The sequence below is a fragment of the Zonotrichia leucophrys genome, chromosome 2 (genome assembly GCF_028769735.1).
Source record: "Zonotrichia leucophrys gambelii isolate GWCS_2022_RI chromosome 2, RI_Zleu_2.0, whole genome shotgun sequence".
NCBI lineage: Eukaryota > Metazoa > Chordata > Aves > Passeriformes > Passerellidae > Zonotrichia > Zonotrichia leucophrys.
The window spans coordinates 147,992,830-148,020,683 of NC_088171.1; the positions used below are offsets into that span (position 1 = coordinate 147,992,830).

At 41.5% G+C, this 27,854-nt stretch overlaps 2 protein-coding genes across 2 annotated transcripts in view; both read right to left on the reverse strand.

The window, feature by feature from the left end:
• LOC135443415 (collagen alpha-1(XXII) chain-like) overlaps positions 1 to 1,422 on the reverse strand; it is a 43,949-nt gene extending 42,527 nt beyond the window's left edge. Inside the window, exons 1-2 of the mRNA XM_064703630.1 lie at positions 1,218 to 1,422; positions 1,003 to 1,056 (exon numbers count right to left, since the gene is read on the reverse strand). The gene's annotated coding sequence lies outside the window, so the exon portion shown is untranslated. The remainder of the gene's footprint in view (positions 1 to 1,002; positions 1,057 to 1,217) is intronic.
• Positions 62 to 27,854, reverse strand: LOC135442947 (collagen alpha-1(XXII) chain-like). Its single transcript, XM_064703218.1, has 18 exons — positions 27,762 to 27,854; positions 26,593 to 26,646; positions 26,159 to 26,194; positions 23,875 to 23,937; positions 22,735 to 22,788; positions 21,483 to 21,524; positions 19,046 to 19,078; positions 15,651 to 15,704; positions 15,152 to 15,205; positions 13,919 to 13,972; positions 11,839 to 11,892; positions 10,289 to 10,342; positions 7,896 to 8,000; positions 7,416 to 7,460; positions 5,135 to 5,212; positions 2,354 to 2,394; positions 1,003 to 1,056; positions 62 to 134 (listed from the first exon to the last, which is right to left on the reverse strand). Exons 1-18 carry the CDS (start codon positions 27,852 to 27,854, stop codon positions 62 to 64), a joined length of 1,041 nt encoding a protein of 346 aa, XP_064559288.1.

Sequence of the window (27,854 nt, forward strand, 5' to 3'; positions counted from 1 at the left end):
CATATCTGTGAGACTTTCTTGTCAAATTTTCATCCTTCCCAACAGGCAGAGACACCTTCCACTATCCCAGGCTGCTCAGAGCCCCATCCAGCCTGGCCTGGAACACTTCCAGGGATGGGGCATCCACAACCCCTCTAGGAATAAGTAGGTGGAAAGAAAACAAGACCTTCTTTTCACAGGAAAGGACCCCCTTTAGGCCACCTGATGGATGTCAGTAAAGCCACACCAGGGTTGGAAAATGCTTGCTGTGGAGCTGGTGAGAGCTGGTACCATTTCAGACATGACAGCATCACAGAGCAGTGCTGAGAAGGAGAGTTCCAGGAGGTCACTTCCCCCTTTCCATAGTGTTCCCTTAAACTCAAAGATCAAGCCCTTCCAAATCTTCAGAGGCTCCTTCAGAGGACTGGTTTCCACATCATAGAGGAAAAAAAAAAAAAACTCCTCTTTCTGATGCAGCCCTGAAGTGGAAGCAGGCAGAGAGAGGGCCAGCTTTCCAGCTGGGAATCCGCCACGTTCCTCTCTGCTCCTCAGTTCCATGACTCACCACTGAGACAGTGGGAGCACAATGCACCAAGAGGTTAAAATATCCTCAAAAATGCACAATAGCAGCAACAAAATGAACTCACAGAGAACTTAACAGCTGTGGCCCTGTTTTAACAGAAAGGGCACTGATCTCAGTGGATTCTAAGAAGTTCCTAGAGAGTCTAACCACCATCCTTTTCCAGTGTGGGATCCTTCCCCAGTGTATGCTGCCAAGTTCCTTCTCCAGTGTCATTTTAAAATGGTTCAGTGATGAACCCCACTTTCCTTGAAGCAGTCCTCCTTATTCCAACTATTTTCCCCTTTGACATCCTGAGTTGTAAGAGCTCCACTTCTGCAAATCATGTCCCTTGGACAATCCGAGTAACAGAGACTGCAGCTGATTATCAGCACAATTTTTTAAGGAAATTTGATGCAAGCACTGACCAGCTTTTTGAGCACTTGCACTTTAATTTTACTTACATCGTGGCCAGGAGGTCCCTGAGGTCCAGGAATCCCAGGCACACCACGGGGACCCTGAGAGGGAGAGAACAGACAAACCCAGCAATGTGAGCAGTATTTATGAGGTGCTTCTTAGCTGAAGAGAAGAAATCCTTAATCTAATAATAATTGGTGGAAAAATTAACCAGCACCTACACAAGTATGAGAGTTTAAGAATAAATATAATTACAGCTCACACTGCACTATCCTGATATCAACAATTTCTGTGCCTCAAGGGACTTCATGTGCATCACTAAAGTCAATCTTTCCATACATTGATTGGAGAGGTAATAATGACTCTTTACAGGAGGCAGGTTTTTGAACAGGGAGAAAATATGACAGAGCACAGGACAGTAGAGGAGAAAAGAAGATCCATCTCTGTCACTGTCATGTTTTCTGAAAAATCCCCTTGGCTAGGATTCTTCTCATTATCTCATTTTGCTTCTCCTGTGTTTTGCTGCTTTGGAATGTGGTTTTAAGATTGTTTATCCAACAGGTGGTTGTTTGGGTGTTTGATTGGTTTCATGTGAATTGTCTTTACTTAATGACCAATCACTGTCCAGCTGTGGTGGGACTCTGGAAGAGATCATGAGTTTTTCATTAGTATCTTGTTAATCCTTCTGTTTGAATCCTTTCTCTATTCTTTATTATAGTTTATTATAGCATTCTTTAATGTAATATAAGTACATAAAGTAATAAATTAGCCTTCTAAGAACATGGAGTCAGATTCATAATTTCCTTCCTGCCATGGGGGACTGTAAAAACAGCACACATCTCCTCAGTTCCAGGCTATCACTCTGCTAGGACTGGCTGTTGTGCTGGAAATTCCGGCCAGTGTCTACCGAGACCATGGTACACAGTTGTTTGTGCCACACCAATGGATTGCATCCTTGAAAAACTGAATGTTCAGGGACTAAAGTGTGTTTGTTGAATACTGAAATCTGTAAGATTTAAGTAAGAAAAATGTTCTAATATGCTTTCTTTTAAACCTTTGAGGCCTTGGCTAGAAGAAATATGCCTTGAATTATGTGCCTTAAAATAATTTTTTGAAAGAAGGGTGAAGCAAGTCACTCATTATTTCCCTTTTAGGACTACTGACAGGTAGAGAAACATTTCCACCAGGCCAAGGCTCTTGATCAACTCTTTCTCATAACCCAATAGAGCAGACAAGTACCTGGTAATACACAGAGGTTCTGGTGGATCAGCCACCCTGTGACCATTCCTCAAGCAAAACCAAAGCAATGACATCTGCCCTCATGAAATGACTGGCAAAAACATAATTAGTGTGGCTGTCCCCTCCCCAGAGAATTTGGGTATAGCTAGAAAGACATACTGTACCAGTGACCCTTTGTCTCCTGGGGGTCCTGCAGGGCCCTACAAACAGAAAAGACACAGCAATCAAAACACTTTAAATTCTCATTTAGCAGGGTGGGTCCTGCATTAAGGCATTATTCACTGCATTCTGCACTCCTGAGTGTGGATGGGTGTGCGTTCTGCCCATGGACAATCCATGCTCCTGGCTGGGTCTGGAGACACAGAACCACAGCATCCACACATCCTTTGGGCTGGGCAGGACAAATCCCCCAGGTTCTGAAGACCACTACATTCAGCCACCTCTTACACAAGGAAAAACATCCCACAGGAATTCTGTGCTTTTTAATTTAGGTCAAAGCAGGGGGAGGGCAGTGGGCTTGTGCATGCTGTTTGTTTGGGGATGCAACTTAAAATGTGCAGCTGAGTAGAGGAAGCCCCTGGCAGGTACCCACTTCTACAGGAACACCACAGAAGAGATGCAGTGCCACATCCATCATGGGTGACTCAATCTGGTATTCCAAACACACACAAAACAAGGTTTGAATAAATTGGCTACCACTATAACTCTGCTCTCCTTCTGCTTTCTGTTTCAGGCACAGCAACTCATTAATCCTCACAGTGTCTCCACGAGAGAAGACACCTTAGTGCATGTTAAAGAAATGGCTTAATGCATAATTTAATTAATGCCCACAAGGCAAGACAGGGCAAAATTGAAATGTTTCTACTTATACTGTGCATCCATGCATTAGGCAGCTTCAGCATAAACATGTGAATTCACCCCAGTTTTCCAAGCTGTCCCCTATTCTTTTGGAAATAACACACTCTGCTAATGCTCAAGTTTATGGCTCAGTGTTATGTAAATTGTAACTCAATACTTCAGCAGATAAGGTAAAAAAAATCCTCATCTATATATACTTTTTGTGCAGGGAGCAAAGCCTGAGAGAGGTTAAGGGCAGAGGAGGAAACAGGGTGAGGATTCCAATTAAAAAGAGTTGTTGGCTCTCAGCTCTGAAGCTGAAGTATTATAAACACAATTTTGTCACATTGCTAAAAAGAGTAGAGGCTGATGTCTTTAATTCAGCGTGTAATATGCACTGAAGCAACTCCACTGATTTTATTAGTTTTTTTTTTTTACTGTAGGACTCAGTCTTTGTGACAGTCTGCTAGATTCAAGGTTATACAGAGTTGTTTTTTTTTTCCAACTCCAGTCTTTGCACTGGAGCTGAGGTTATGATGAATCTATAGTGGAAAAAATCCCATCATAATAGGGGTTTGGTTGTTTTTTTGTTTGTTTTTTTTTTTCTTTTTTTTTTTTTTTTAAAGAAGCATTTAGTAAAGCAAATTAAATAAATAAAACATATCATTTGAGAACAGTGTGGTGTGTAGGTGGCTACACATCCTGACAGTGGGCAAATAATGAAGACACTGAAAAAACCAATCTTCTGGTGTGAGACAAGAGATGTCTGCATTTGGAGTCAAGTCCTTAGTCATTTGTGTTTATGGAGATGAGGATGCTAAATCCCCAATGAAGAACAACTTTGTCATCCTGTGTACATCAAGATGCAGACATGAACTCATCTAGTCCTGGACTGAATCTAAAAATCTGTAATTAAAGACGATCCACTAACTAGTGATTTTCAAACAAGCCAGATACTCATTTGTTAATTTAACTTTAATTTAATTAATGGCTGAACATTGAGAAATGCAAGAACACCACTGCTCCTTAGATAAATCATAGATAAATCTATAGATCCTTAGATAAATCAAAGGACACCCAGGAAACCTGCAGTGATTGGTAAATCTATGAGGACCATAAAAGCCATGATCACAGTGTGAAACAGGATCAACCCTGTCTGCTCTAACTCAGAATTCAGCACGGTAAAAGCAAATATTAAGTGGACATACACCTCAGAAAGCCAGATTTTTCAACTCATTACCCAGCAATATGACTTATCATTTCAAGCCAACTTCCTCTACCAATTGGGACATTTATATGTAGATAAACAGATATAATAACCAAACATTGATGACTCGTTCAGGATCGTGGCATGCATGACGTATTGCAAAAGAATGCAAGGGCTCAGATATCCTCCTGCAATTACAGCCAGAAATAGCATTTGCTTCCTCCTAAATATATTTCACTAGCAAATTCAGTGCATAGCTGGAGGTCTCTGAGCAGGACTACTGCCAGAGCACTGCCAAATCCCCCTCATTTCTAGAGGAGTTGTACAAAGGAGTGATCAAAGCCCAGCAACACAAAAATCCAAATTTTCCAAGCAGACTCCCATATATACCATGGGACCAACTGATAGTCAAGAGGACAGAGCTGGATGAGGTCAAACCTACCAAATATTTGGGAGAAATTATAGGCAGGAGGCCCCTCCTGGAACACAGCAGTTTAAGCAATCTGATTTTGTATTTTGCTATTGGAATGTCTCTGTGTCACTGATGTGGGCATGTGTGCCACACCCATCCCTTCCAACAGGGCTCATACAACAGCAAGGCTGTGACTGTGCAGGAGACCAGAGCTTGGCACAGATCTCCTCTCACATCCACAGCCAGTGTGCCAGGATGATGCACAAAATTCAGGAGTGACACCAATCAATCCCAGAGCACTTTTAGCCCTCATTGCAGAGATGTGACACGAGCCACAAATGGCAGCCTCTGGACTCTTCTGGAATCTGCACCTTCAGAAGGCAAAATGTCCCACAGGCTCTCAGCACAGCTGAGCACAGGCAATGCAGAGGCCAATGCATGATTTTCCACCCCATTACAGGTTGCAGCAGGATCTGCTACTTACAGGGGGTCCAGCCAGGCCAATTCCTGGCACTCCTCTGTCTCCTGGCTGTCCAGGGAGGCCAGGAGCTCCCCTCTCACCCTGAAATAAAGGAAAGAGTTAAAAGCTTTGTGCACTGATGAGAGAATGTGCTGAAATGCAAGCAGGTGGCACACCAGAATGTCACATGAGTACATGTGGTCCTGGTCCTGCCATGTGGCAGCATGGGGACATGGCACAGTTACTGTCTCATCATGCCATGAGTGTCCTTTTCCCCCACAGGGGCCCCAGCTCCCCTCTGCAGGCTCAGAGCGTTCACATCACATCACAGAACTGAGGGCAAACACAATCTTTGCATGTGTGTTCATTTATTTTAGTGCAGTGTATCAAATTTCCAGCATTTCACAGAATCACCAAGGTTGGAAGAGATCTTCAAGATCAGCAAGTCCAACCACCAGCCCAGCAGCACCTTAATCACCCAAACCAAACCCCCAAGAGCCACATCCAGAACACTTTCAGAACCAAGGACTTCACCAGGGTAGCAGGAACTTTCCTGGGCTGGGGGAAGCACCAAGCACCATAAATCACTTTTCTCTCTCTGGGCTAGAAGACTAAGGCACAAAAATTGCTTAACATAGATCATTGATCTGGGGAAGACAGGATTAGGGAAGTTTTGCTGCATCTTAATATTCTCCTGTCCTTTACCAACATAGGCCTACTCACAGAAGTGTATGAAATTATTTTGGTAAAATAAAAGTCAACACTTCTACCATTCTCTCTCAAGCACTGTACTACAAAAGGAGAGCTTTCCCTTCTAAAAAACAGATTTTCAAAGTAAAACTGAATAGCACAGAAAACAGCTTGACATTGTTCAATGCACACTGCAGACAGAGGGCTAAGAAAGAATTCAGCTGTAAGACTTTAATTTAACATCTGTTTTCTAGTTATAGGGAGAAATCAATAAGATTTTTATGGATTGCATTGCAGTTGCGAGATTTGGTCTCACGTTGGCAGTAGATTTATAACAACCAATCTTATTTATGCTATTTATTATGACATTATTTTAGCCATATAGAAGCATGATAGAAAAATGGTTACCTGTGGATTCTGCCCACTCAAAATTAAATCTGCAATATCTCCTATTTTTCCCCTTTCTTGCTTTCTTCTTAAGCTAATCTTTTACTACAAAGAAATAATGCTGCATGGCCAGTGAGGAAAAATGCGTTCTGATTAGTTCAAATACTCCACACATCCCTTATCAGTTATTTTATTCAGAAAGATAATTTTAATACAAAAATTTCAATAGTATTTTCCCACATACAATTAAGACTTTTATCATCTTCTGTTGCTGTTGAATAGAATACTTAATGAGATTTCTTTTAGTGTTTTTTTCTGACTTTTATATTAATTCTCAGTCTATTAGTGTGTGTCTGTGTGGGTGTAGGTCTGTGTTCTGAACTGTCAAAGATATATAGAAAAGACTGCAATGCATTTGTACAAAATGCATCAAAACTAAGAAAAAATCATAGCAGTTTGGTTATTTCAAAAATATGGGATGTAGATGGATTGGGTCGCATACTCCTTTTATCATTTACAGAATCTGCTTCAACATCTGATTCTTTTTCCAGTCCAGATCAGAAAATGGTCATTTTGAAGAGGACAATTTCTGAAATGTCTGATTAAATGTTCAAGTGGACAATCAGGATCCTCCCAAAATCAAAGATTTTTGCTGTTTTATTCCTTTCTCTCTTTTCTGTGTGCTTATAAGAGAATAAACATTATTTTCAGCAGAAGTTACTGTCATCAACCTCTTCAACTAGCCAGTCTTTGCCTCAATACAGGAGGGGAAACCAGGACTACCTGGTTCTACTGGAAAATATTTCACATCCTCCTTGCAGAGAGGTGAAGGGAATGAGGGCAAGGGAAAAGTTCTTTTTGAGGGCTGACAGGTGGTCCTGAGAGAAAATCACCCCTGAGCCATGCAGATTGTGTGGATTAAAGGGTCCCAGTCCCAGTTTCCCTGAAAAAGTTTGCAGTGAGACCTCCATCTGTGCTGAATTCTTATAGTGCTGGAAGGTACTTTAAATGTGGAAAGTGAACACAGCTAATTCATAGCTGAATATTTACATCCACAGAGATGCTGAAATACTAAAGAAAGGAATCCTCTAGAAGGCTAGAAGTGCATTTTTGAGTCAGAGCTTTGCAAACTCTATTTTCCAGTGGAAAACAGACCATGTTTGCACCATGTTCTTTTCTCCAGTTCAGGTGACTAAGATGAGCAGTCCACAATGAAGTCCATGCTCACCTTATGTCCAAAGGGTCCTGGCAAGCCTGGTGGTCCTCTTTCCCCCTAAAGTGACAAAAGTAAACCAAGAAAACAGTCACCATCCAGCCAAACAAGAGCCTGGACTTTGCTATAGTCAAGGTAGCAATTCTCCCATCACTTCCCACCTGAGCTCACACTGTCCTGGCAATATTTTACTGACAACATGTAACCAAATTAAACAATTTGCTATTGGGCAAGAATTAAAAGCTTTTAGGGAATTTCCATCCATTTTTGTGCTAGTCACAAGGACAATGGTTACTCCTTGTGGAGGTCTCTGTTTTCAGTGTAAATTTCAGAAATCTTCAGTTCTGACTTTTTTTAATGCACAGATTGGATCTGGAACATTTTCCACAGGCAGGCCTTCCATGGATTCAGGTAAACCCATGCTCTCCTGCAGAAGTCATGCTTGTCTGTCTCATATTGAACTAGTCAAGCACAAAGCTTGTCAGCAGGACTTACCTTTTCTCCATCTTTACCCTTCCCAGGCAAACCTGGCTCTCCAGGACGCCCTGGCCCACCAGGTGGCCCAGGTAAACCCACTTTTCCTTCTTTTCCAGGATCACCCTGTAGAAGGGAAACCATCAGAATCATTAAAATACTGGACAATTACCACTTCAGATCTTTCACTGGAACTGAAAGACGGATATTTTCCTAGCTGTCTTACCTGGATTTCTTTTGGTATCATACGAAAACCTCATTAATGGGAATACTTTTCCTTCAGTAATCTCAAGGCAGTTGTAACTTCCATTAAGGAAAGTAAAAGAAGGCTTCAAAACGTTTTTGGAACAGCTATATGTGGTGGTGTGCTCTCTCCAAGGAGCACACCCCAACCTGAACTCATCAAAACTGGTTACCCCTGCTGTGACACTGAGAAATGCTGGAATGAGCCCTGATCCCAACCTGACCTTTGCTTCCCATAACCCTGCCCAAGTGACACCCAACAACAGTACTGGATGTCTCCGATTGTCATGGCTGCTCCTGACTCACACTGGGTTCTGGGGAGGCAGGTAACAACCCCACATGTGAGGGCTGCTTTCCTGGATTCTCAAGCAAATTGTATTCTATTTGCCATCTGTATGGCAGTTGTCTTCTGTTAAGTGGGTAGTTTTCCTTATCTCTTACACAACTCCCCCCTCTGGGGAGACATCTGCTGATAACAGCCATTGAATGTCACGGCATGGCTGATAAGGACTATGGCATCCCATTGGGAGATGCTCTGCCCAGAGGGAGGAGCCAAGCATTCCTACCTGGATATAATCTTGAGATTCTGGAATACCAGCACAGCTTCTCCACTGGATTTCCCAGAGGAACAGCTGCCTCTTCCACTGGATCTTCAAAGGAAGACTACACCCTTCTACAGGATCCCTGCTCCAACAGAACCACCCCTGACACTCCAGGAGGGCTGCAGCCACAATTCCAGTTGGACTGCTACCAACACCTGACCCACAGGGTGCCAGGTTGGGTTTTGACTCTGTCAGTGTTGTTTTAGTGTACTGCATCATTTATCTTTTTATTTTCTTTCCTAGTAAAGAATTGTTATTCCTGCTCCCATATATTTTGTCTGCGAGCCCCTTAATTTAAAATTTATAGCAATTCTGAGGGAGGGGGTTTACATTTTCCATTTTAGGGGAGGCTCCTGCCTTTCTTAGCAGACACCCTGTCTTTCAAACCCAAGACAGATGGCTTGGGCAATGTGCTCACCTAACCACAGTGCTAGTCAACATCTTCACAAATTTGGGAGAAATTTGTACCCAGCATGAAAACATGAGCAAACCATCTTACCCCAAGAACAGTGCACAGCCAGGGCCTGCATGCCCAGATCTCCCCTTGAGCATGGATGCCTCTCAAGATAACCCCTCAAATTATCACCTTATCACATCAGATACTCAGCAAACAAAATGGGAATAAATGCATTGGAAACTCTGAAACCTTAGCTAAGTGCTACAAAGGATTGGTTGCATGCATATAATGCTTTAGACAAAATATTGATCAAGTTTAGGACTAACTCTGCATGCAGCCACACCTAAATTCCTCTCTGAGAAGGAGTTTAGAACACAAAGGGATCCTTTCTGAAGCTCATGACTCAATGGAAGGGTCTCCCTGACAGTTTTGTCTCTCCCTGTCCTCAATGCAGTAAATAATCAAGTGTACCTTGCACTGAACCTTGTTAAACCACTGTGGCATTTACCGTTGAACTTTATTAACCTGGTGTCTTACATCAATAAAATATACTGTTCTTCTTTCTTGTGAGTGAAGTGCATCACTCCTTCTGCAACACTGAATGAGAGAGCCCTTGGTCCTCACATGACCCTGAGGCAGAGCTCAGTAACTTGGAAGAAGATTTTACTGAATGAGCTGGGATTCATTCCCTTTTAAGCCCCAAATGCATGGATATAGATAATCATGTTTCTGATTAATCATTCCTAATCCAGAAAACAAAAATCAGGACAAAGATCAGCATGCTGGGCACTCTGGGGTGTATGACCAAAACAAAAGCCCCTGACTTCAGAAAGCTCATGAAAGGGGACAGGAAACCAGTTTTTCTTCCAGTTTTGGATTTTCTGTCATAAATAGGAGTTTTTTAAAACACCAAATGCCTGCTCTTGTCAGGTAATGAAGACCATAATTGTGTAGCAGTGACTTCAGTATATCCACTCATATCTCAGTGGTTTATTTGGTAAATTCTAAAGTTGCAACTGGGTGAAAACCTTACAGCACGTGTAATAGAGGAGCTCAGACAAGATGAATTCATGAACCTATGAAATAATTTCCCAGTTTAGACAGTATCTGTCCCTATTACTTAAAATGCTCAAGAAACAAAAAAGAAACAAACCATCAAAGAACCAACTCACCTTTTCCCCTTTTTCTCCTGCCTTTCCTGGGAGTCCAGGGCCTCCAGGCACACCCTGAAAAGAACTTTAAAGCTTAGAAGTTTTTTTGTAGGCAGTATTGGATTTTAAACAAAGGGGCAGACCTGAGGGTTCAGTGTAGTTTATCTCAAGGATCAGTATCAGCTCAACATTTCCCAGTACAGAGAATCTGTAATCCAGAGAATACCACAGAAAGGTGTATAACAGGTCCTTAAAGGTGGAGTTTCTTTTTCAATATAAAAAATAGCTGAACAGAAAAAGCAGAAACTGAGCTTGTACCAGAATTTTGCATTGTACCAGTAACTATTTTTTCTGTTTTGTGAAATTCTCAGTAGCTCCTAATATGCTACCAACAACCCCCAATCACCACCCCTGTATCAGAGAAGCCAAAAGCCTCCCAACATTGGGAAATGTAGCTGTGTTCATTTCTTCCTCTATTTCAGTTTTCAATCCTTTTAACATCTTGGCAGGTCTCAAAGGATTCTGTGTCAAAATATAGATGATTTAGAGCTCTAAATTAAGTACTGTAACTTCCTAACCCACCAAAACATATCTTAGAATGGTACTCCATTTTAAGATGTGAAATCATGTCTTGGCACCATTAAGATTGGATTGACCTCGGAATAGATGCGATAATTATTTTCCTTTCTGCACCAGTAAAAATTATTTCCATCTATATTGGCTTTTATAGGTAATATATTGGTATTACTGGTATAGAAGTTTGCTTAATGGAATATGAAATTGAAAAGTTCTTAATTTTCATATCACCTTTCAGTTTGAAATTAAATCACTACATTAATACAATTAAATCAAATGTATCTTAACAATTAGTTGAAGGGCAATTTAAGTTTTCTTGGATTGCCCAGAACTCTGGTTCTAACAGTGCTATGGTCTAACCCCTGATCATATCCTGAGGTCTAAATGCTGTTTTTCACCTACTCCAGTCTAAGCCCAGTGAAACCCCAAGAACTAGAGAGAAAATTACCCTAGTGGAGCTGGGAGTGGAGTAAATCCAAAGATTTTTTTTAGCAAATATGAAAAATTTTTTCATGCAAGATTAATAGTGATGATGAACCCCCAAGTAAGGGGACACTGCATTGATTTCAAGGGTCTTTAGGCTCAAATGCCTACAAGCTTCCATAATAAAAGTGGGAGTTTATTATGTTATTTTTATACCAAGAAGTCTTGTTTACAAAAGGAGAGGACAAGTGAAAAAAGGCAAAGAAAACAAAACCAAAGAGGCAATAAACACTGAATGTTTTCTCTTGAAGAGTTGGCAGCAAAATTTGCTTGTAACAATTTAGTGAGGAATGAAGCAGCTCTCCTCCTCCCCTTGATAAAATGAATATGAGAAGACAATGGATACACCATTCCCAGGTGCCTCCAGATCTTTCAATTCAGCCATAAGAAACAGTTTAATAAAACACAGCCTTTTGAACATCATAGTAATCCCCATGGAAGGGAAAACTAAGCACATTAAATAAAGAAATCAGGGCACAGATGGGAAAACAAATACACTGGTGCATACTTACCACATTTCCTGGCAAGCCTCTTGGACCTGGGGGCCCTGCTGGTCCACTCAAACCCTGTTTTAAGAAAAATGAAGTGTGTGTGTGTGCATATCACAACTTGTATCACCATAGGAACAAGATGTTCCAAGTGAGATTGGATTTCATGTCAGACAAGGTGTTGTACATCAAGAAGGCAAAAAATAGCACATTTTTTTGAAACTTTTTAGTGTAAAGAGTAATGAAACAATACAACATGGATGAAGGCTCTCTTTGGGAGCTTAAAGCTACCTTCTATCAAAAGAAATCCTAAATCTAGATCAGATACGGGGAGGAAAGTCTGGGCCAGAAATATCAGAAGAACAAAGGAAAGAATGTTGATTTATCATAAAAAATGTAGGTCAACAAAATGTGCTTTGCTGACAATTCTACCTTTCTCTGCTGTTGGGAACAAAACCTGAAAACATTCTTTTGCACTAAATAGGTGAAATAGCCTAAACCATCCAGAGTGTAGAGTTTTGAATTTCAGGTCTTCATCTGTTTGGAAGATAAAGGTTTGTAGCATGAAAAAGCCCATGTGTGTCTCCAAAATTACATGGGAGACATATATTCATTAGAGGACATATATTTGGGGATTTATGTCCCACTAGAGATGTATGTCTGGGGTTACCAGGCTATATTTAGAGGTTTCATGGAATCACAGATTTGGGTTGGAAGGGACCTTAAACATCACTGGGTTCCAAACCCTCTCTTATAAACAGGGACTCCTTCCTCTAGACCAGCTGGTGCTGGGCAACCTGTGGCGGTGCTCTATCCCCTTCAAAGGAAATCATTTCCTCCTAATTCTAATCTAAACCTACTCTCAGTCTGAAGTCATTCCACCTCGTCCTATCACTCCATGCCCTTGCAGAAACTCCCTCTCAAGCTCTGTTGTATTCCTTCTTTAGGCACTGAAAGGGGCTCTGAGATCTCCTTGGAGCCTTCTCTTCTCCAGGCTGAACAATCCCAATCCTCTCAGCCTTTTCTCATAGCAGAGGTTTAAAGGTTTCTTCATTTCTGTGTTATTTACAGTCACTGGTCTGTGAGCCAATAGAAATATGGAACAGCAGCAGTCTGTGAAAGGATGGCAAGAAAAGGGAAGGTGCCTGCAAATATCTGCATTTCCATATCATAAACAGCCTCTGAACCACCAGGTTCATAAAAAATAAAACCAAGGAATGGGTTTTTGTGGAAGTGGGATAGTTTTTACCATCTCTCTTTTTTTTTTTTTTATTTTTTCCTCCTCTCCAAAATACTAAGGGGTCCTTCAACCAAGAGTGAAAGACTCCTGAAAACAGGCAGTTCAGGGTTTAGCGTTAGAGCACTCCTTAGAGACCAAGCACAAGCACAAGAAAGAAAACCATGAACACAAAGGTGGAAGAAAAAAATTCAGTGCTCTAGGATGCATGATTTGAATTTCTTATTCCTTCCTTCTCCTAATCAGTCATTCCCTTTCTCAATCATTATTTCAAACAGTTCTTCAGTGTTTCTTCCTCTTGGCTTGCAAAAAAAAGTCTGAGGCCTTTTATTCAGCTGCAAAGGTCTTATGTGTTTTTACAATAATAAAACTGGGCTGGAATCCTTTGTTGTTCTTAAGCACACAGACAGACAAGAGCAGCACTCCCTACAACAAATGCCTCAAAAAAGGGTGTGGGATGAGTCTTCTGGATGAGCCAGTATTAAAAAAAAGCCCAACAGAATAGACAGTAAAGCCTAAAAGCACCAGTGATGAAAAACCAATTGCTGCTGCTGCTGAGCAGTGAGCTCCCTGCTCCAGCTGCCTGCCTGAGCTGGGCTGACATTGCAGTGCAGTCACACTCACTCACAAAAGGGTGTTTTGTTAAGCAGGGAGAGATTGAGCAGGAAAAGATGCACAACCTTGAGCTGGGCTGAATGGGGCATTGATCTGGTCCTGTTTGCCCACAAACAGCCTCTTCCAGCTGTGCATGAGGATGTACTCTGTGATCAAGCAGCCTGGGACTGCGAATCCACAAGATGTTGATGTCAGTGTCCCTTCAGGTGTGTCACTGCCAGGGGAAAATGCTGCAAGGGAAGAGTTACTCACAGTCTCTCCAGGGGCTCCAGCCTCTCCTCGGGCTCCTTTCTCCCCCTTTGCACCCTGTGCAGAAAGGAGAGATACCAGCTGATTAGATATGGATGGAGACCTCCTGCCAGACAAAAAGGCTTCAAGATGCCTGAATGTGCACTAGGAATTGGTTTTGTTAACTAATTCATAGAGGAGTTAATGGCTGAGGAAACAGCTCCCAGTTCTCTATGCAGCAAGAAAGGGAACTATAAAAATAAAACTCTAAGACTTCAAAAGAGTTACTAATGACTGATCAGTTCAGATACTCAGCACAGGATGCTGAAACCTGCAAGTATTCATCTGGGTGAAACTCCTTCCTCTCCTCAATCAACTACTTAATTTCCAGCTGAACTTTTATGGTCTCCCTTCACAGAAGACTCACCCCCAGCTCTGAAATATAAACATTAGTTGTCCAGGAATGGTAATAAGAGATCCCCATGCAGAGGGTTTGTCCTAACCCATAGATATCAGAGAGCCCTTTCTGAAGAATTTTTGCAGGACAAAGTCTGCTCACTAAACTGTCCCCCATTTAGCAGATGTTAGTCAAAAGTTGCATGGCATTACAGTGGCTTTTACTTGGGTTTTGGGGGGTTTGGTTTTGTTTGGTTTGCTTTTATTGATTTTTGTTTTGGGGTTTTTTGTTTGGTTTGTTGTTGATGCCCAAGTACTGCTGATTATATAGGGTGGGCACAGCATATATGATGGCAGAGTGAACACCCACCCATGTTGAATGGAAACACCTCAGTGTTGATGGGAAATAGTTTTGTGTGACACAATAAATTTTCTGAAGATGGCTGAGACCATAGAAGCATTTCACATGAGCCATTGCTCATTCCAGGTCAGATGACCTAGGGTTGAATCTGACTGCTCTGCAATGTTTTGGAAATGTGATTTATCTGCAAGACCTGTGGTTTAATAGCAGCAGTACAAGATGTCTTCTTGAAGGACCATGAAGCTGGAAGAAGTCTCTCAGACAATACTGACTCTGCTACAGAGATATTGTATCTCTGAGCTGATTTTCCTCCTGCTGTCCTGCAGTCCAACAGAAGTAAAAACCTCTACAGAATCCCTGAACCTATGACAGTAGGTTCATAAAAAGATAAAAAAGAAATGGGCTGCTGGTGTGTACAGGAAGAATTATTTACAGTGATACAGACCTTGAGGGCACTCCACTCTAGTCATGTCAAAGTTTTTCTTCAAGGTCCCCCTTACCTGTACTCCTGCAGGTCCTGGCACACCTTGCTCACCTGGGACCCCAGGCAATCCCTGAAATACAAAGGGAGAGGTAAAGGAGCTCCTTCCACTGAGAGAAGCATGATTTTTTTTCAGAGGCCGTCACTGCACAGGGCTCTGTCTCTTCTGGGAGCTCCATCCAGAATAAGAAAGTCCAGAATACAAATGCAGTACCCAAATGCACAATTTAGCTGGGCCACATCACTTCAAAATCCCTTAATAAATCCTGCACATAAATTACTGGCAGCCAAGCTCTGCCTAGAAAATCCCACAGTCCTTTTTTCAGCTACTAAGGCCCAGAACTACAGATTAGGTGCTTAAACTCCAGCAGTCATGTAGCTTCCTCTACAGGCAGTACAAAGATAAGCACCACTGTGGCTATTTCTGATGAGAGAAGCATCCCAGCTACAGAAGGAGCATGTCCCACCCTCTCCCTCCAAAACTGACCACTCTCATGTCCTCTCTTGGCTGCACTTACAGTTTCTCCAGTCATTCCTCGATCTCCTTTGTCCCCTTTTGGTCCAGGTTCACCCTGATATAAAACAGTAAGACAAAGAGAGAAATAAAAGCTATTTCCAGGGCTAGAACTCACACTAGTTCTGTTTAGTAAGTGGGCTCATTCAATCAGTTACCCATTTCTAACACAAAGTAGCTTCTTCAAAGGACCTTGAGGTCAATGAGTCAAAAACGAATGCCACACTAAGACATGGAGATCACTATCTAGACTTCTTGGTCTGTTCTGATACTAACTGAAAAATACTCAGCTTAAAAGGAGAACATTTTGCCCTCATGCAGAAGACTAGCTAAGACTATACGTAAAATAAAAAAATGAATCTCTAACATTTTTAAAGGCCACATGATGTGAACAATAGCAAAAGCACCAGTGCCACTGCACTACCTCTCAGAGCCCTGATGTCATTCCACAGTGATCCCAGATACAGCTCCCTATTCCATCTATAAAAGAGAAGTGTTCAGTGATCATCTGGAGCATTTCCAGAGGTGAGCTACACAGCAATTCCTGATCTCTAGTTCTATTAACATCTCCATACATCCATGCAGCTTCCTCTCCCTCCTGCAAAGTCAGTACATTTTTTTCATGCACCACCATCACTGCCTAATAAGATTAATTTATTCCTGTTCTTCCTCCTTACAGTAAATTGAATATGCATTCAGACAGAAGTTCATCAGCTTTGTCCTGTGGTCTAGAGCAATAATCAATAAATCCATATGTCTGCTTTTTATAAATTGAAAAGGAAAGCACACAATTATGGAACTAGCTGGAATAAAGGAGGCACTACACCAATACTCACTCCTATATATTGTTATGAACGCAGGTATTCAGGCAACAGCAATCATTACTTATTCATTATTTATCATACCAAGTGTTTCAATTATGCAATCAAGAGTAAGAACATCAGTGATTTAAGCTACACACACAAGCAAGGAATAGTGATCAGCCAAAATGCAGAGCCAGACAAATCAGCTTGAGTTTTATTTACGTCTGCTATTTGCCAATCATTTCTGCAGCACCTGGGAATTCACAGTCCATTTTCAAATGATTCTCTAACAGATAAAATAAGTGTAGCTGCATAAATATTACTTATGCTTGTATTAATTATGCATTATGAATAAACATTGTAATCTGTGGTAAATAATGGGAGGAATTTTACTCTACAAACAGCATCCCATTAGATCGACTTTTAGCCAGGCAGTCCCTGATGCCATCTAGTGTCCTTCAGAAAAACATCAGGATCACCTAAAGCAGCTCAAGCAAAGGGGCTAAAGCTGCAAACCTGTATGTTTGTGCCTGGAAGCTGTTTTGTGTAATGACATTTCAAATTTTGAAACTCTTTTGAGAGAGCAGAAGGACAAAGCACAGACACAGGTCAGTGCATTTGTAGGCAGGGATGGTGTTACTGAGTGGGGATAAGGATGTACATTACCAGGGAAAACAAAATTGCAAAGTGGAGAAGTAATGCAAGAGGTAAATGGGGAAAGTTTTTAAGATTTTCCTTTCTTCCACTTTTTCCTTGATACTTGACTTGCACAGCAGTGCAAAATCTAACCACCACAGACATGGGCAAAGGAAGGATTTCTTCATAGATTCATACAATGATCTGGGGAGAAAGGGACCTTAAAATCATCTAATTGAAACCCCTCTGCCATTGGAAAGGATGTCACCCACTAGATCAGGCTGCTCAAAGCCCCATCCAACCTGGCCTTGAACATTTCCAGGGATGGGGCACCCACAGCTTCTCTAGACAACCTGTGCCAGTGTCTTCAGGACTCTCACAATATAGAACTACTTCCAAATACCTAATCTAAACCTGCCATCTGATAGTTTACAGCCTCTGACCATCTTCTTCTCTGGATTTCCTCTAAGAGATCCAAGATCTCCTTATTTTGGGGGCTCCAGAGCTGGATGCAGCACTCCAGGAGGGGTCTCACCAGAGCAGAGGATTAGAATCACCTCCCTTGACCTGCTGGCCATAGCTGCAGCTCAGGACACAAATGGCTTTTGCTAACACAACCCACCAGAAAATCTGCCTGTGAGTCCTTTCCAGTTTGCCAAATCCATGACTCTGCCAAGCTGTTACCAGTGCCTGCTAGTGCTGCCCACTGGCAGCTGCTCTTAATCCACTGCCACCCACTGCTTACCCACATCTCAGTGCACAGAAAACACAGAGTGCCAGCTGCCAGCTGCCACCAGCCTGGCCCAGAAGAGGACTTACAGCTCCCATGACCTGCTCTCAGCAGTATCCTCCTGTAGCCTCAATTATGCCTCAGTAATTCCTGTGTTACTTAAAGGAAAGAAAGTGCAGGGGGGGTCCAGCTGTGCCTGGCCACAGTGGGAGACAGAGGGCAAAGTGAGGAGCCACCTCTTTTTTTACTGCTATTGCCTCTTTCCAGCCATTATACCTGACCACCACTGTGGTTCTCTCACCCCATCTCCAGGAATATTTCAGATAGGAAATAGCTCCTTGGTACAATACAACACACAGTCAATGGGAAGCAATGGCAAGGATTGGTTATTGGAGTGCACCTGTCAGCACCCTGCTGGTCCTGCCACCCATGACACTCTCCTCAGGCTCATCACCTCCTTCTGACACTTTAATGTGTACACCTGTACATCCAACTGTTCTTACCTTCTCCTCCCTCACACTGCTATGTGCAGAGCTGTGCTGTGGCAGGTGTCACCACAGTCGTCTTGCACAGGGAGAAATCCCAGCAAATGGAACAGCTGACACACTTCAAGCCTTTCATTTCTTACTGTCTTGCAGCTCATTTACCAGAGCAATGTACTCAAAGCAAAAGGAAAAACTCTTTCTGTGACTGTAGCACTACAAAGGTAAGATGTCATTGTTCTGTATGTCTCCTTAGAGTGTATATAGATATATATATAAGTATAACCATTGAGCAAAGGGGAAGAGCAAGCCAAAGAAATCCTGTCTCTTTCTCCAGTACTTCTTCACATCCTTATTTCCTTCCTCATCCTCTGAAGAATCTAGCATATATGCTTCTCTTTCTAATGGCACTCCTACTACAGCCTACCTCTGTCATCCATGAAACCTCCTGATCCATAACAAACTTATTCACTGATAATGTTATGTTGTTTATTTCCCACTAGATGCTATAAATGGGAACAAAATCTTCATTTTACACTCGGTTTTAGTTGGTTTGACTGCTGATCTTACCAGCACAGCTTTGGACTTCTCATCACAGCTGGTTGCAGTGATGAGGATGCCCAGAACCAGATTCAATCTGGGTTCTTTACTGAAAGCATTTAAATAACACAGAAAACAATAAGGGGTGTGTCTACCAGATACAAGAGGGGATAAGCCAGAGGACATATTTATTAGAGATGTTACTTACAGGAATCCTGGGATGTGGGGTGAAGAAGGCTGGCTGGAACAGAAACCAGAGTGTTAATAACAGGATAGACTATTTTCCTTAAAATGCAATAGTTTACACATACTCCTGTCATTACAGATTGCACATTCCATACATTCCATAAGTAAGTTTATAAAAGAGCAACCCACTGTAACTTCTGGATGTTTGGAAAGAAGCCCACAAATATCTTAAATCTCCCAGAATATCTGAAATATGAACATAAACTCAAGACTATCCTGTGTGTCCTACCATGATGAAAAAACAATCAATCTTTAGACTTTATAGCAATTTTACTGCTAGCAATCTCCAGCTCACTTTTCCACTTACAGCCACCTTCTGTATTATTAAATTCCCTGATACCATGAATGAACTTGGTGTGTTCTCCCTCTGCTTTGTACCACATACATGAAATCTCAATGGGAATACACAGTCACTCTGAAGGAATAGCCACAAAAAGAAATGATAAAAGTTTCGTAGAAAGAGACAGTATCTTTTCTCAAAGCTGATACAATTTTGAAGAAAAAAACAGATCTTGATGACATGAAGACTTGTCAAAAGCACTACCTACTTTTAACAACTGAAACAGGCCCTGGTTCCAGCCTAGATCAGTGGGAGGGAGCACGGCCAAGGCATTATGTTATTCAATACCACCTTAGGCCACTGCCAGGGGTGGAGGAAAAGGCTTCTTTCTCTCACTTTGGAGAAGGGAAGGACTTTCCTTTCTGCTGGAGCAAGCAAGGCAGATGGAGCAGTGGGATAAAACTGGTCCTGACCAGAGGGAGCATTTTGGGTGGCATGGCTGCAGTCAGGTCAAGCTCCACACTCCCTCTTTTGTCCACTTTTGTTATTGTTTGTTTTGCTATTGTTTGTTTGCTTAGCTTATTGTTGTTTCCATAAATTGTTCTTATCTCAACCCTCAATCTTTGCCCTTTGTGCCTCCAGTTCTCCTCTCTGGGCACATGTGGGTGGAAGAGGGGAGAAGGGGAAGTGAGTGACCAGAGGCTGGTTTTGGGGTCTTGTGGGGTCAGGGGTGCTAAACTGGGGACTACCATTCCTAAACCATGACAAATAGAAATAATTTCTCCCTACAAACACAGAAAGCTTGAGAAGTGGCGCACATTTCCATGTCCAGCCATGTTTTATTTGTTTGTGAGCTGCCTTTTCTGCCTTTACCAACACAGATTCACCTTTGGTGTTGTGACTGGGTTATTCTTGTCTGATATACTTGGAGTCTTTCTACATAAAGCACCATGAAGTGATCTGGCATAGACTGAGGCCCAGCTAATGGTAGAGAATAAATTAAATCATCTTTTCCATTATGGGGATTTTTGAAGGAATTTTGAATGAGTTAGAGACAGGGCCTCTAAGTTTTTAGATGATGCTATTTATTTTTAACTTCTACACGGGCAGGAAGGGTGAGTTTGGCTCACATATTCATAACATGGTTCAGAAGGTCACAAGACCTCCAGTTACAAGAACTTTTAAAGATTTTTTGACCAATAAAACACCGCCAACAAGGATATTTATGTTTTTGACCCAATCCTTAAATATTTTGTCTCATGGACTCATGCCACAGCGTAAGCTTTCTTGGTCAATCATGTTATGACACAAAAACCTACAGTACTGTATTCTAAACTTCTTGTTTACCCTTGTAACTACTTTTATTTTTTTCTATATATTAAACTTTCCTCTTCTTAACTCAACGTGTCTCTGCTTTAAACTATAAATCCATATTCTTGTTTCTATCACCTAATTTGGAAGCCTTTTCCAAGGTTTCAGATCATACATACATGGGGCATATAGACCCAAAGTTCTGAGAATTCCCTGCATTTCAGGTTCCAGCACTCCACTGCTGTTTCAGGGTCTTTAGGCACTCGATTTTCACCAACCAACAGACCCTGATTCAGATTTTCTCCATAATCTGTGAATGAGGCAGCTGTATCCAGCTGTGGTGAGCAGAGATGATGAGAGGATGTGTGCCATGTCTTGGAGGATCTGTGACTGGTATAAATCCTTTAGTGGCAATGATGATGCTAATTTAAAGCTGCTTACTCAGGTTTTCTTAGAGGGAACTCAGAGGTTTGTGGATTTACATTCAGTGGGTGCTGATTTAATCATCAGTGAACTTGTAATTATACTCAGGCTCTTCAAACTAACTTTGCATCTTAATTTTGAAAACAATAAATTTATGTATTCTCGGTCTGTTTTTGAAGAGACAGAGGAAAGTACAACCTCACCAAAAAAATAAAAAGATGAAATAAACCTTGGTATTGCTTCTCTGAAACAAAAGGATATAATCTCAGAGTAAATAGGTCTCAAAGTTTCTGCAGAGAAGAAACTTGAAAATTGTTTCTGAGGAATTTATGTGGAGGAATGACACCTTGAATAATCTTACAGCACCAAACACAATCTTACTTACTGTTCCAGGTAAGCCTGGGGGTCCAGGGGAACCTGTGTCACCCTGGAGAGCAGAAAAAAAATGTAACTAACTACATAAAAAGACTCCCAAATAAAATTTAACATTATCATTTAGAAGATGCAGCATTACCAGATGAGATACAACCCAACCCCCCAGCTCTGTAACACTTCTGGACTGAATTTTTGCTGTCCTTGCTTTGATGCATGCAGGATTCTCATTCTGTTGTCTTCATCTCTCTATGATTCTATCATCAACCTGAATTCACAGGTTGATGAATTTCTAAAGTTGCCCCATCCAGTTTAGGATATGGAGTTTAATTTGCTTTTTAAATTAAAGTTGACTAAAAGTCTTGATTGAACAACATGTTTTAGCTAAACTTCTTTCATTGATTTAAAAAAAAAAAAATCTGTTTTTCATCAAATATTTAAGTAGCTAAATCCAGTTCCCCCTAATTTTGAGTCAAAACTATGCTGTTGCTGGAGGAGCTCCTGAGCCCTGGCACTGACCTTCCTGTGGGCTTTGCTCCACAAACATCAGTCCCCTGGCATTTGAAAGCCAAGAACTACCAACAAAACTTGTTAACCTCCCAGGTAAAGGAGGTTTAGGTGCCTTATTGATGTCAGTGGATCACCCATGAAAGAATTCCCACCTCCACAGGTGGTGAAAGTCACTGACAAACTGAGAACTGATGGAAGAACCCACACCCTGAATTCCACTGCCTCTGTCATGAGGGCAGTTTTTCCACTATACCCTCACAAGCATCTGCAAGGTCAATGTTTCTTCTTCACCTTCATGTTCGCAAGGGTTTAATGTAAATTTTGGTGGACATTACCTTTGTCTACTTCTCTTACTTTCACTAAAATCAATGGGGTTGTGATAGCAGAAGCCCAAACTATTCTTTTAGTTATTGTTCTATCCCCTACAGTCAGGCACAGAAAACATTTTTGATTTTAGTTCTAGGCTTATTTATATCAGCCAATTATAAAACTGAAAAAAGAGAAAATTTTAACCAAATTAAAAAAAAAGGTTTTCCTTGAATTAATGAAATTGTCCTTTATTTCATCAGATTTAATTGCTCAGTAAATTATTTTCTTCATCCAACACATAGCTATTTCTGCTGCTTCTCTGTGAAGTTCAGCTAAAAGTCTTCCAAATTTTCTAGTCTTCCTCAGCCTCCTCTATCACTTGTCTCTGCCCCTTTGTCTGTTTTCTTCTCCTGTCTAAGGAAGATCAGGGTCATTTCATGACTTACTTTTTCTCCTCTTTCACCTTTCATTGCTGGGAGACCATCTCTTCCTTTTTCTCCCTATAAGCAGGGAAAGGAAAGCAAGAAAAATGTGCATTTTGATTTTAATGCATCAGCCTCACTAAAACATTTTACACTCTCAGTTGTCTATCTTCCAAGATGTAGAGCAAGCAATTAAAAAAGTAACATTTTGAAGATGGCTTCAAAAATCCACAATATTTTCAAAACAAATAATTGTCAATTGACCTCACAGAAAGGAAAGCACCAATCCTAAAATAACTTGCTCGTAGAAGATCCTACTGCCTGATGTAGTTATAAAAACCAGAGGGTTTTTTTCCAATTTGAAAAGAGGCAGCAAAAGAGCAGTTATGACCCAGAATGAATATTTCTATTATGTTTTTGGTTTGGGTTGGAAGGTACCTTAAAGACCACTTAGTTTCAAACCTCTGCCATTAATATATTCTGTATCCTCTGCTCTACAAGGCATAAAATGGAGCAAACTGCATGGAAAAACCTCAGATTAGATTTTAGATCCTTCTTGATCACATTCAAGCATGTCATCAGTAATCAAGGTTATAAACCTCACTCATGTGGCTAAATTTACTGTCAGGACATTGACCCAAATATTTCCTGGCATGAAGATGTCTCCAGAGTTCTGTAGCTACCCAGAAGAAGCAGTAGACACCAGGACTTGGGTAGAAGTTAAGCCATCAGAAAATAATTCAGCCATCTGAAGCCTTTTCCAGGGCTCAGTGACAAGATAGATTAGTAATTTTTTGTTGTTATCAAGAATTTTAAATGTCCCTAAATCAGGCAAGTAATTCTGAAAGGGAGTTCTAAAGTGCAATCTGACCTCTAGAGTTCTAACCTTTCTTACTGCTTCACGAGCAGCATGGCACAACTCTTCCCATTTGGGATAGATACTCTTCCCAATTAACACAGAGGTGTTCATTAGCACCTCTGTGTTAATTGGGAACAGTCACTAGGCAGGGAACACCTTTTTTGGGTACTTGGTAACCTTGTGGTTTCTAACCAGCTGCTTACCATAGCCATCACACCAAGGGACAACATCATCTAGGGACACTCAGGTAAGTCCTCCTGATGTTAAATGGCCAAAAGAACAATTTGTGGCTCCAAGCCACTCACCTGGTCTCCTTTTTCTCCTTTCAGTCCAGGTAAGCCCCTAGGACCAGGAAAACCTGCTTCACCCTGAAAATAAGACAAAGTGTATGAAAACTGAATGCTGTAAGATAGACTCTGCCTGATTTTTCTCATGAGACTTACTGTAGATGTAGTTTGCTGAGAGAGAATAAGATTAGTTTGATTATCAAACAATTTCTTAGTTTTTTAAACCATTACTTAAAGCAGCAAGTAAAACTTCTCTGGTTTTTGCCTGTCAACTGATGCCACAAAATTTAGGATGTATTTCCTTCATGCTGCTCTGTAGCAGGACCAAGGAAGCAAATGAAAGCAGAAAAAGAAATATAATATGACTTTTATTTTCCTCATAATGATCCGGTGTAGTCTGGAAATGCAAAAACTGCAGTGTATTAATCGGAACAGTACAGATGTCATCTGATGAACAGATATAGAATTATCTCAGTGCACTATTGCACATTGGGATTTACTTCTGTTGAACATTGAGTTTCTGCTTTACAATACTTGTTATTGGAGTAACTATGATCTCTGTGTCATGTGGTTTCTCCTAAATATATCAAGTACTCTCAAATTTAGCTCCCAGTTGACCCAGTTTGTAATCTGAAAATAACCATGTGGTTTCCTATTTATAATTCTTTTCTATCTGAATTTATAGTGCAATATCACAAAGTAGATCAGTCATGGATAAGACCCAAATTCACAAAGTCTTGTATAAATACTGAACTAAGAAAAGGTAATTCCTGCTCTAAAGAGATTATCTTAAGTATAGGGAGAACAAGAGATTATCATGGTAGAGGTGCAATGGGTCTGTAGATAAAATCAGGTGAGGAACAAGATACTGTAGTAACTAAGGATGACTAAGAACATCCAGGTGATGTTGGGAGAATTTTAAAGAAAGTGGCATTTGGTGGCAGATGGAGTGATGTTTTCTTAGAGCTACTGTGGGATCCTGGCTGTCATGGAATAGTTTGGGTTGGAAGGGAACCTAAAGATCATCTAATTCCAGCCGCCTGCCATGGGCAGGGGCATCGTCCACTATCCCAGGTTGCTCCAATCTGGCATTGGACACTTCCAGGAATGGAAAGGACAATGAGATCCCAGCCATTCCAGAGATTCAGAGAGTAATCAAAGTATCTAACATTGAAAGACACAGAGGATAATTTAGAGGGAAAATAAAAACACAGTTTAAATTTGGCCTCTGAAAAGGCCCTGAAGCAAAATATCATTGAGTTTGTATGAGTTCAAGGACAGAAATATAATACAAAACAGCCAGTGTGGATTTGTTAAAAACTAATCATATCAAACTCATCCAGTTCCCTCCTTAGACATGAAAACTAAGCAGACATGAAGAAAGCATTTTCCTGATGTATTTTGACTTTAGTAAAATATCTGACATAAGCCAAAATGATGTTCTGATCTGTAACCACAGAAATGTAGTGTAGAATGGTACCTGGAGGGTGGTGTACAACGAATGAAGAAACAGCAGTCATATACATGCTATTAGCAAATTACTGTAGAAATTCAGAGGATGTATGAAGTGAAGTCCTCTCAGGGACAGCACTATTCAATTTAAGACAGGAAAGAGAATATTTATGAAACAGAGAACGTGACATTGTGGAGAGAGGGACAAGTGTCTTGGAAGTGGTGTGAGCACTTAAAACAGCCCTGTGTGGGGAAATGATTCAGACCAAGGGACAGTGATCAGGCTGGGGTCTGGCCCCTTGTTGCACTTGGACTTGCACTTGCACTTGACCTGCCTGGAAACTTCAAGCCTGATAGTTTGCTTGCCCAGTGAAATGACACCAAGGAAGGGCACAGAAACCACTCCTCCCTTGGAGCCTGATGAAAACACTCCTGAGGAATCATTTGCCCATGCTGTGGTGATTTCCCCTTACCTGGGACACGAGGTAAGGATACTTTCCTGGGAACTGAGTGATACCTATCAGGCAGATTACAAGGACTTTTGGAATAGCAGCAGTACAGTCCAGACTCACGGGGTGGGGTAATAGTTATTGAGTGCCTTATCCCAATAAAGCTCAATTTGTGCCTTGGACTTGTAGCCTTATTCCACCAATCACAGACTCATTAAAAGGTTGGAAAAGCCTTCTAAAATCAACCATAAGCCTCACCGATACAACTGTTGCACATTCAATCACAGATGCAAGTGACATGCACAGATCTTGTCATTGGCAAATGGCTTTTTTATCTCATGTGGTCGCTTGCTATTGTTTTGACAGGTCAAGTTTGCTGTTAAGATTGTTTTTCTGCTCACCTGCTCACCAGGTTGGCCACGGCTCCCTGGTTCACCCTGGAAAAACAAAATCAAATCTGTAACATTGTAAGGACTTGACCCTTTGGTGAGAACACTTCCTCATTAGCAAAATGTGGTCCCTACTGGTCCATGTTGTTCCACCTACACCCCACAAGGCTCTGAAATTGCCTTTTTGATGGCTTGGGAACACAGCCTGCAGGGAGCCAATGCAAGGTCCAGGTTAGGTCTCCCTGCAAACAGGCTTGAGAGAGGAGCACCAAACAAGTGTTGGTATTTTGGAACATCATTGAAGTCAGTGAACCCCATCTGCTCATCCTCCTATGTCTCCAACTTCAGAGGAATCTTCTTCTCCTGACTTCAGTATAAAATCTTCCAAAATCACACCTTGGTTGACTCAGTGGATACTCAGTGGATTATGAAATACAGTCCCTTACCTTAGAGCCAGCTTTTCCAGGAAAGCCTTCCTCACCCTTTTCCCCTCGTTCTCCCTGCAGGGAACACAAGAGGTCAATTCACAAACTCCTCTGGTGTTTGTGCAGCACATTTGCAGCCAACGGTGAGGAATATTTCAACTCAGTTCCTCAAGATCACCTTGAGGGTGTAAATGGAGCCATATGAGAATATGCTTCCTGGAATATTTTTCCATTCCAGGGCCATTTGCAATCACATCTGCAGCATCCTACTGGAGAATTTCTGGAAAAACACAATCACTGTTGCATTAAAGATGTCCATAGTGAATTATCTGGGAAAAAAAACCCCTTCCATTCAGTTTCTTCAAACTGTATGTGGTTAGAAAGTTAGAAAGTGTTCTAAAAAAACCATAAAATTTTGGGACTGGGGCCTTGGTCACTGGATCCATTGTGTAAATACTTTAAAACTGATCTTCCAATGTGGGTGGCATCAGCATGGACAGCAGAGGCTGCAGTGGTTGAAATGTGACTACACAGCTGGGAAATGCAGTAAGTGCTACACAGATGTGTGGATAAAATCCAAAGTTTGTTTAAAATCAGAAACATATTATGGGCTGCAAATTCCTCACCTTTATTCAACAATAAATGGGAGCTGGGGATTCCGCTAGACCTGAGATCAAGTATCAGAAGCAAGAAAACCTCTGCCAAGGCAATCCAAGGCAACAGATAGTTAAGAGCTGTTTTCTTTACTATAATCATCACCCGCAAAACCTAGTTTGGCCTTGATAGTCAAAACATGGCACATTTCTTTGTCCCTTATTTGCAGGGGGATGAGAAGTGTCTCCTATCTCTACATTTACTATCTCCCTTCTCCCAGTGCATAGACAATGGAGGAGACAACTCCCCTTGCAAGCCACAATTTGGAAAAGATTTCAAATGGGGCAGAAGAAGTAGGAAGTAATAAAGAACCAAGTTTCTGCCACACAGACCTAGAGAAGGCTCAGGGGAATGGCATCTCTTCTTTTCAGCCCTTCAGGGAGGAAAGAAAGGAACATCTTTGGAGCCTTCTACCCTTCTTTGCTCTTCTTCTTTGTGCCTTGGAGGTGTGCCTTGACTTGCCAGAGTCAGTGGATTTCCTGACTGATTGTTTGCAATGCCCAGCTGTGTTTTTCCTGCCTCCCTTGCTTGCTCACCCCTCTGATCTGCCTGGGTAAGGAGCTTAATCCCAGTGTCTGTGGTGTCACTTGCCTTTTGACCTGTAAGCCCAGGAAGCCCATTGAGTCCAT

Bases quoted from the DNA above. Each gene is read 5' to 3' on its own strand.
- LOC135442947 (XM_064703218.1), bottom strand. From the start codon at position 27,854: ATGGACTCAATGGGCTTCCTGGGCTTACAGGTCAAAAGGCAAGTGACA. The intron at 26,195-26,592 runs GTAAGGGACTGT...TTGTTTTTCCAG, and splicing joins CTGGAAAAGCTGGCTCTAAG to GGTGAACCAGGGAGCCGTGG. The intron at 19,079-21,482 runs GTAAGTAAGATT...TTTCTGTTCCAG, and splicing joins CCCCAGGCTTACCTGGAACA to CCAGCCTTCTTCACCCCACA.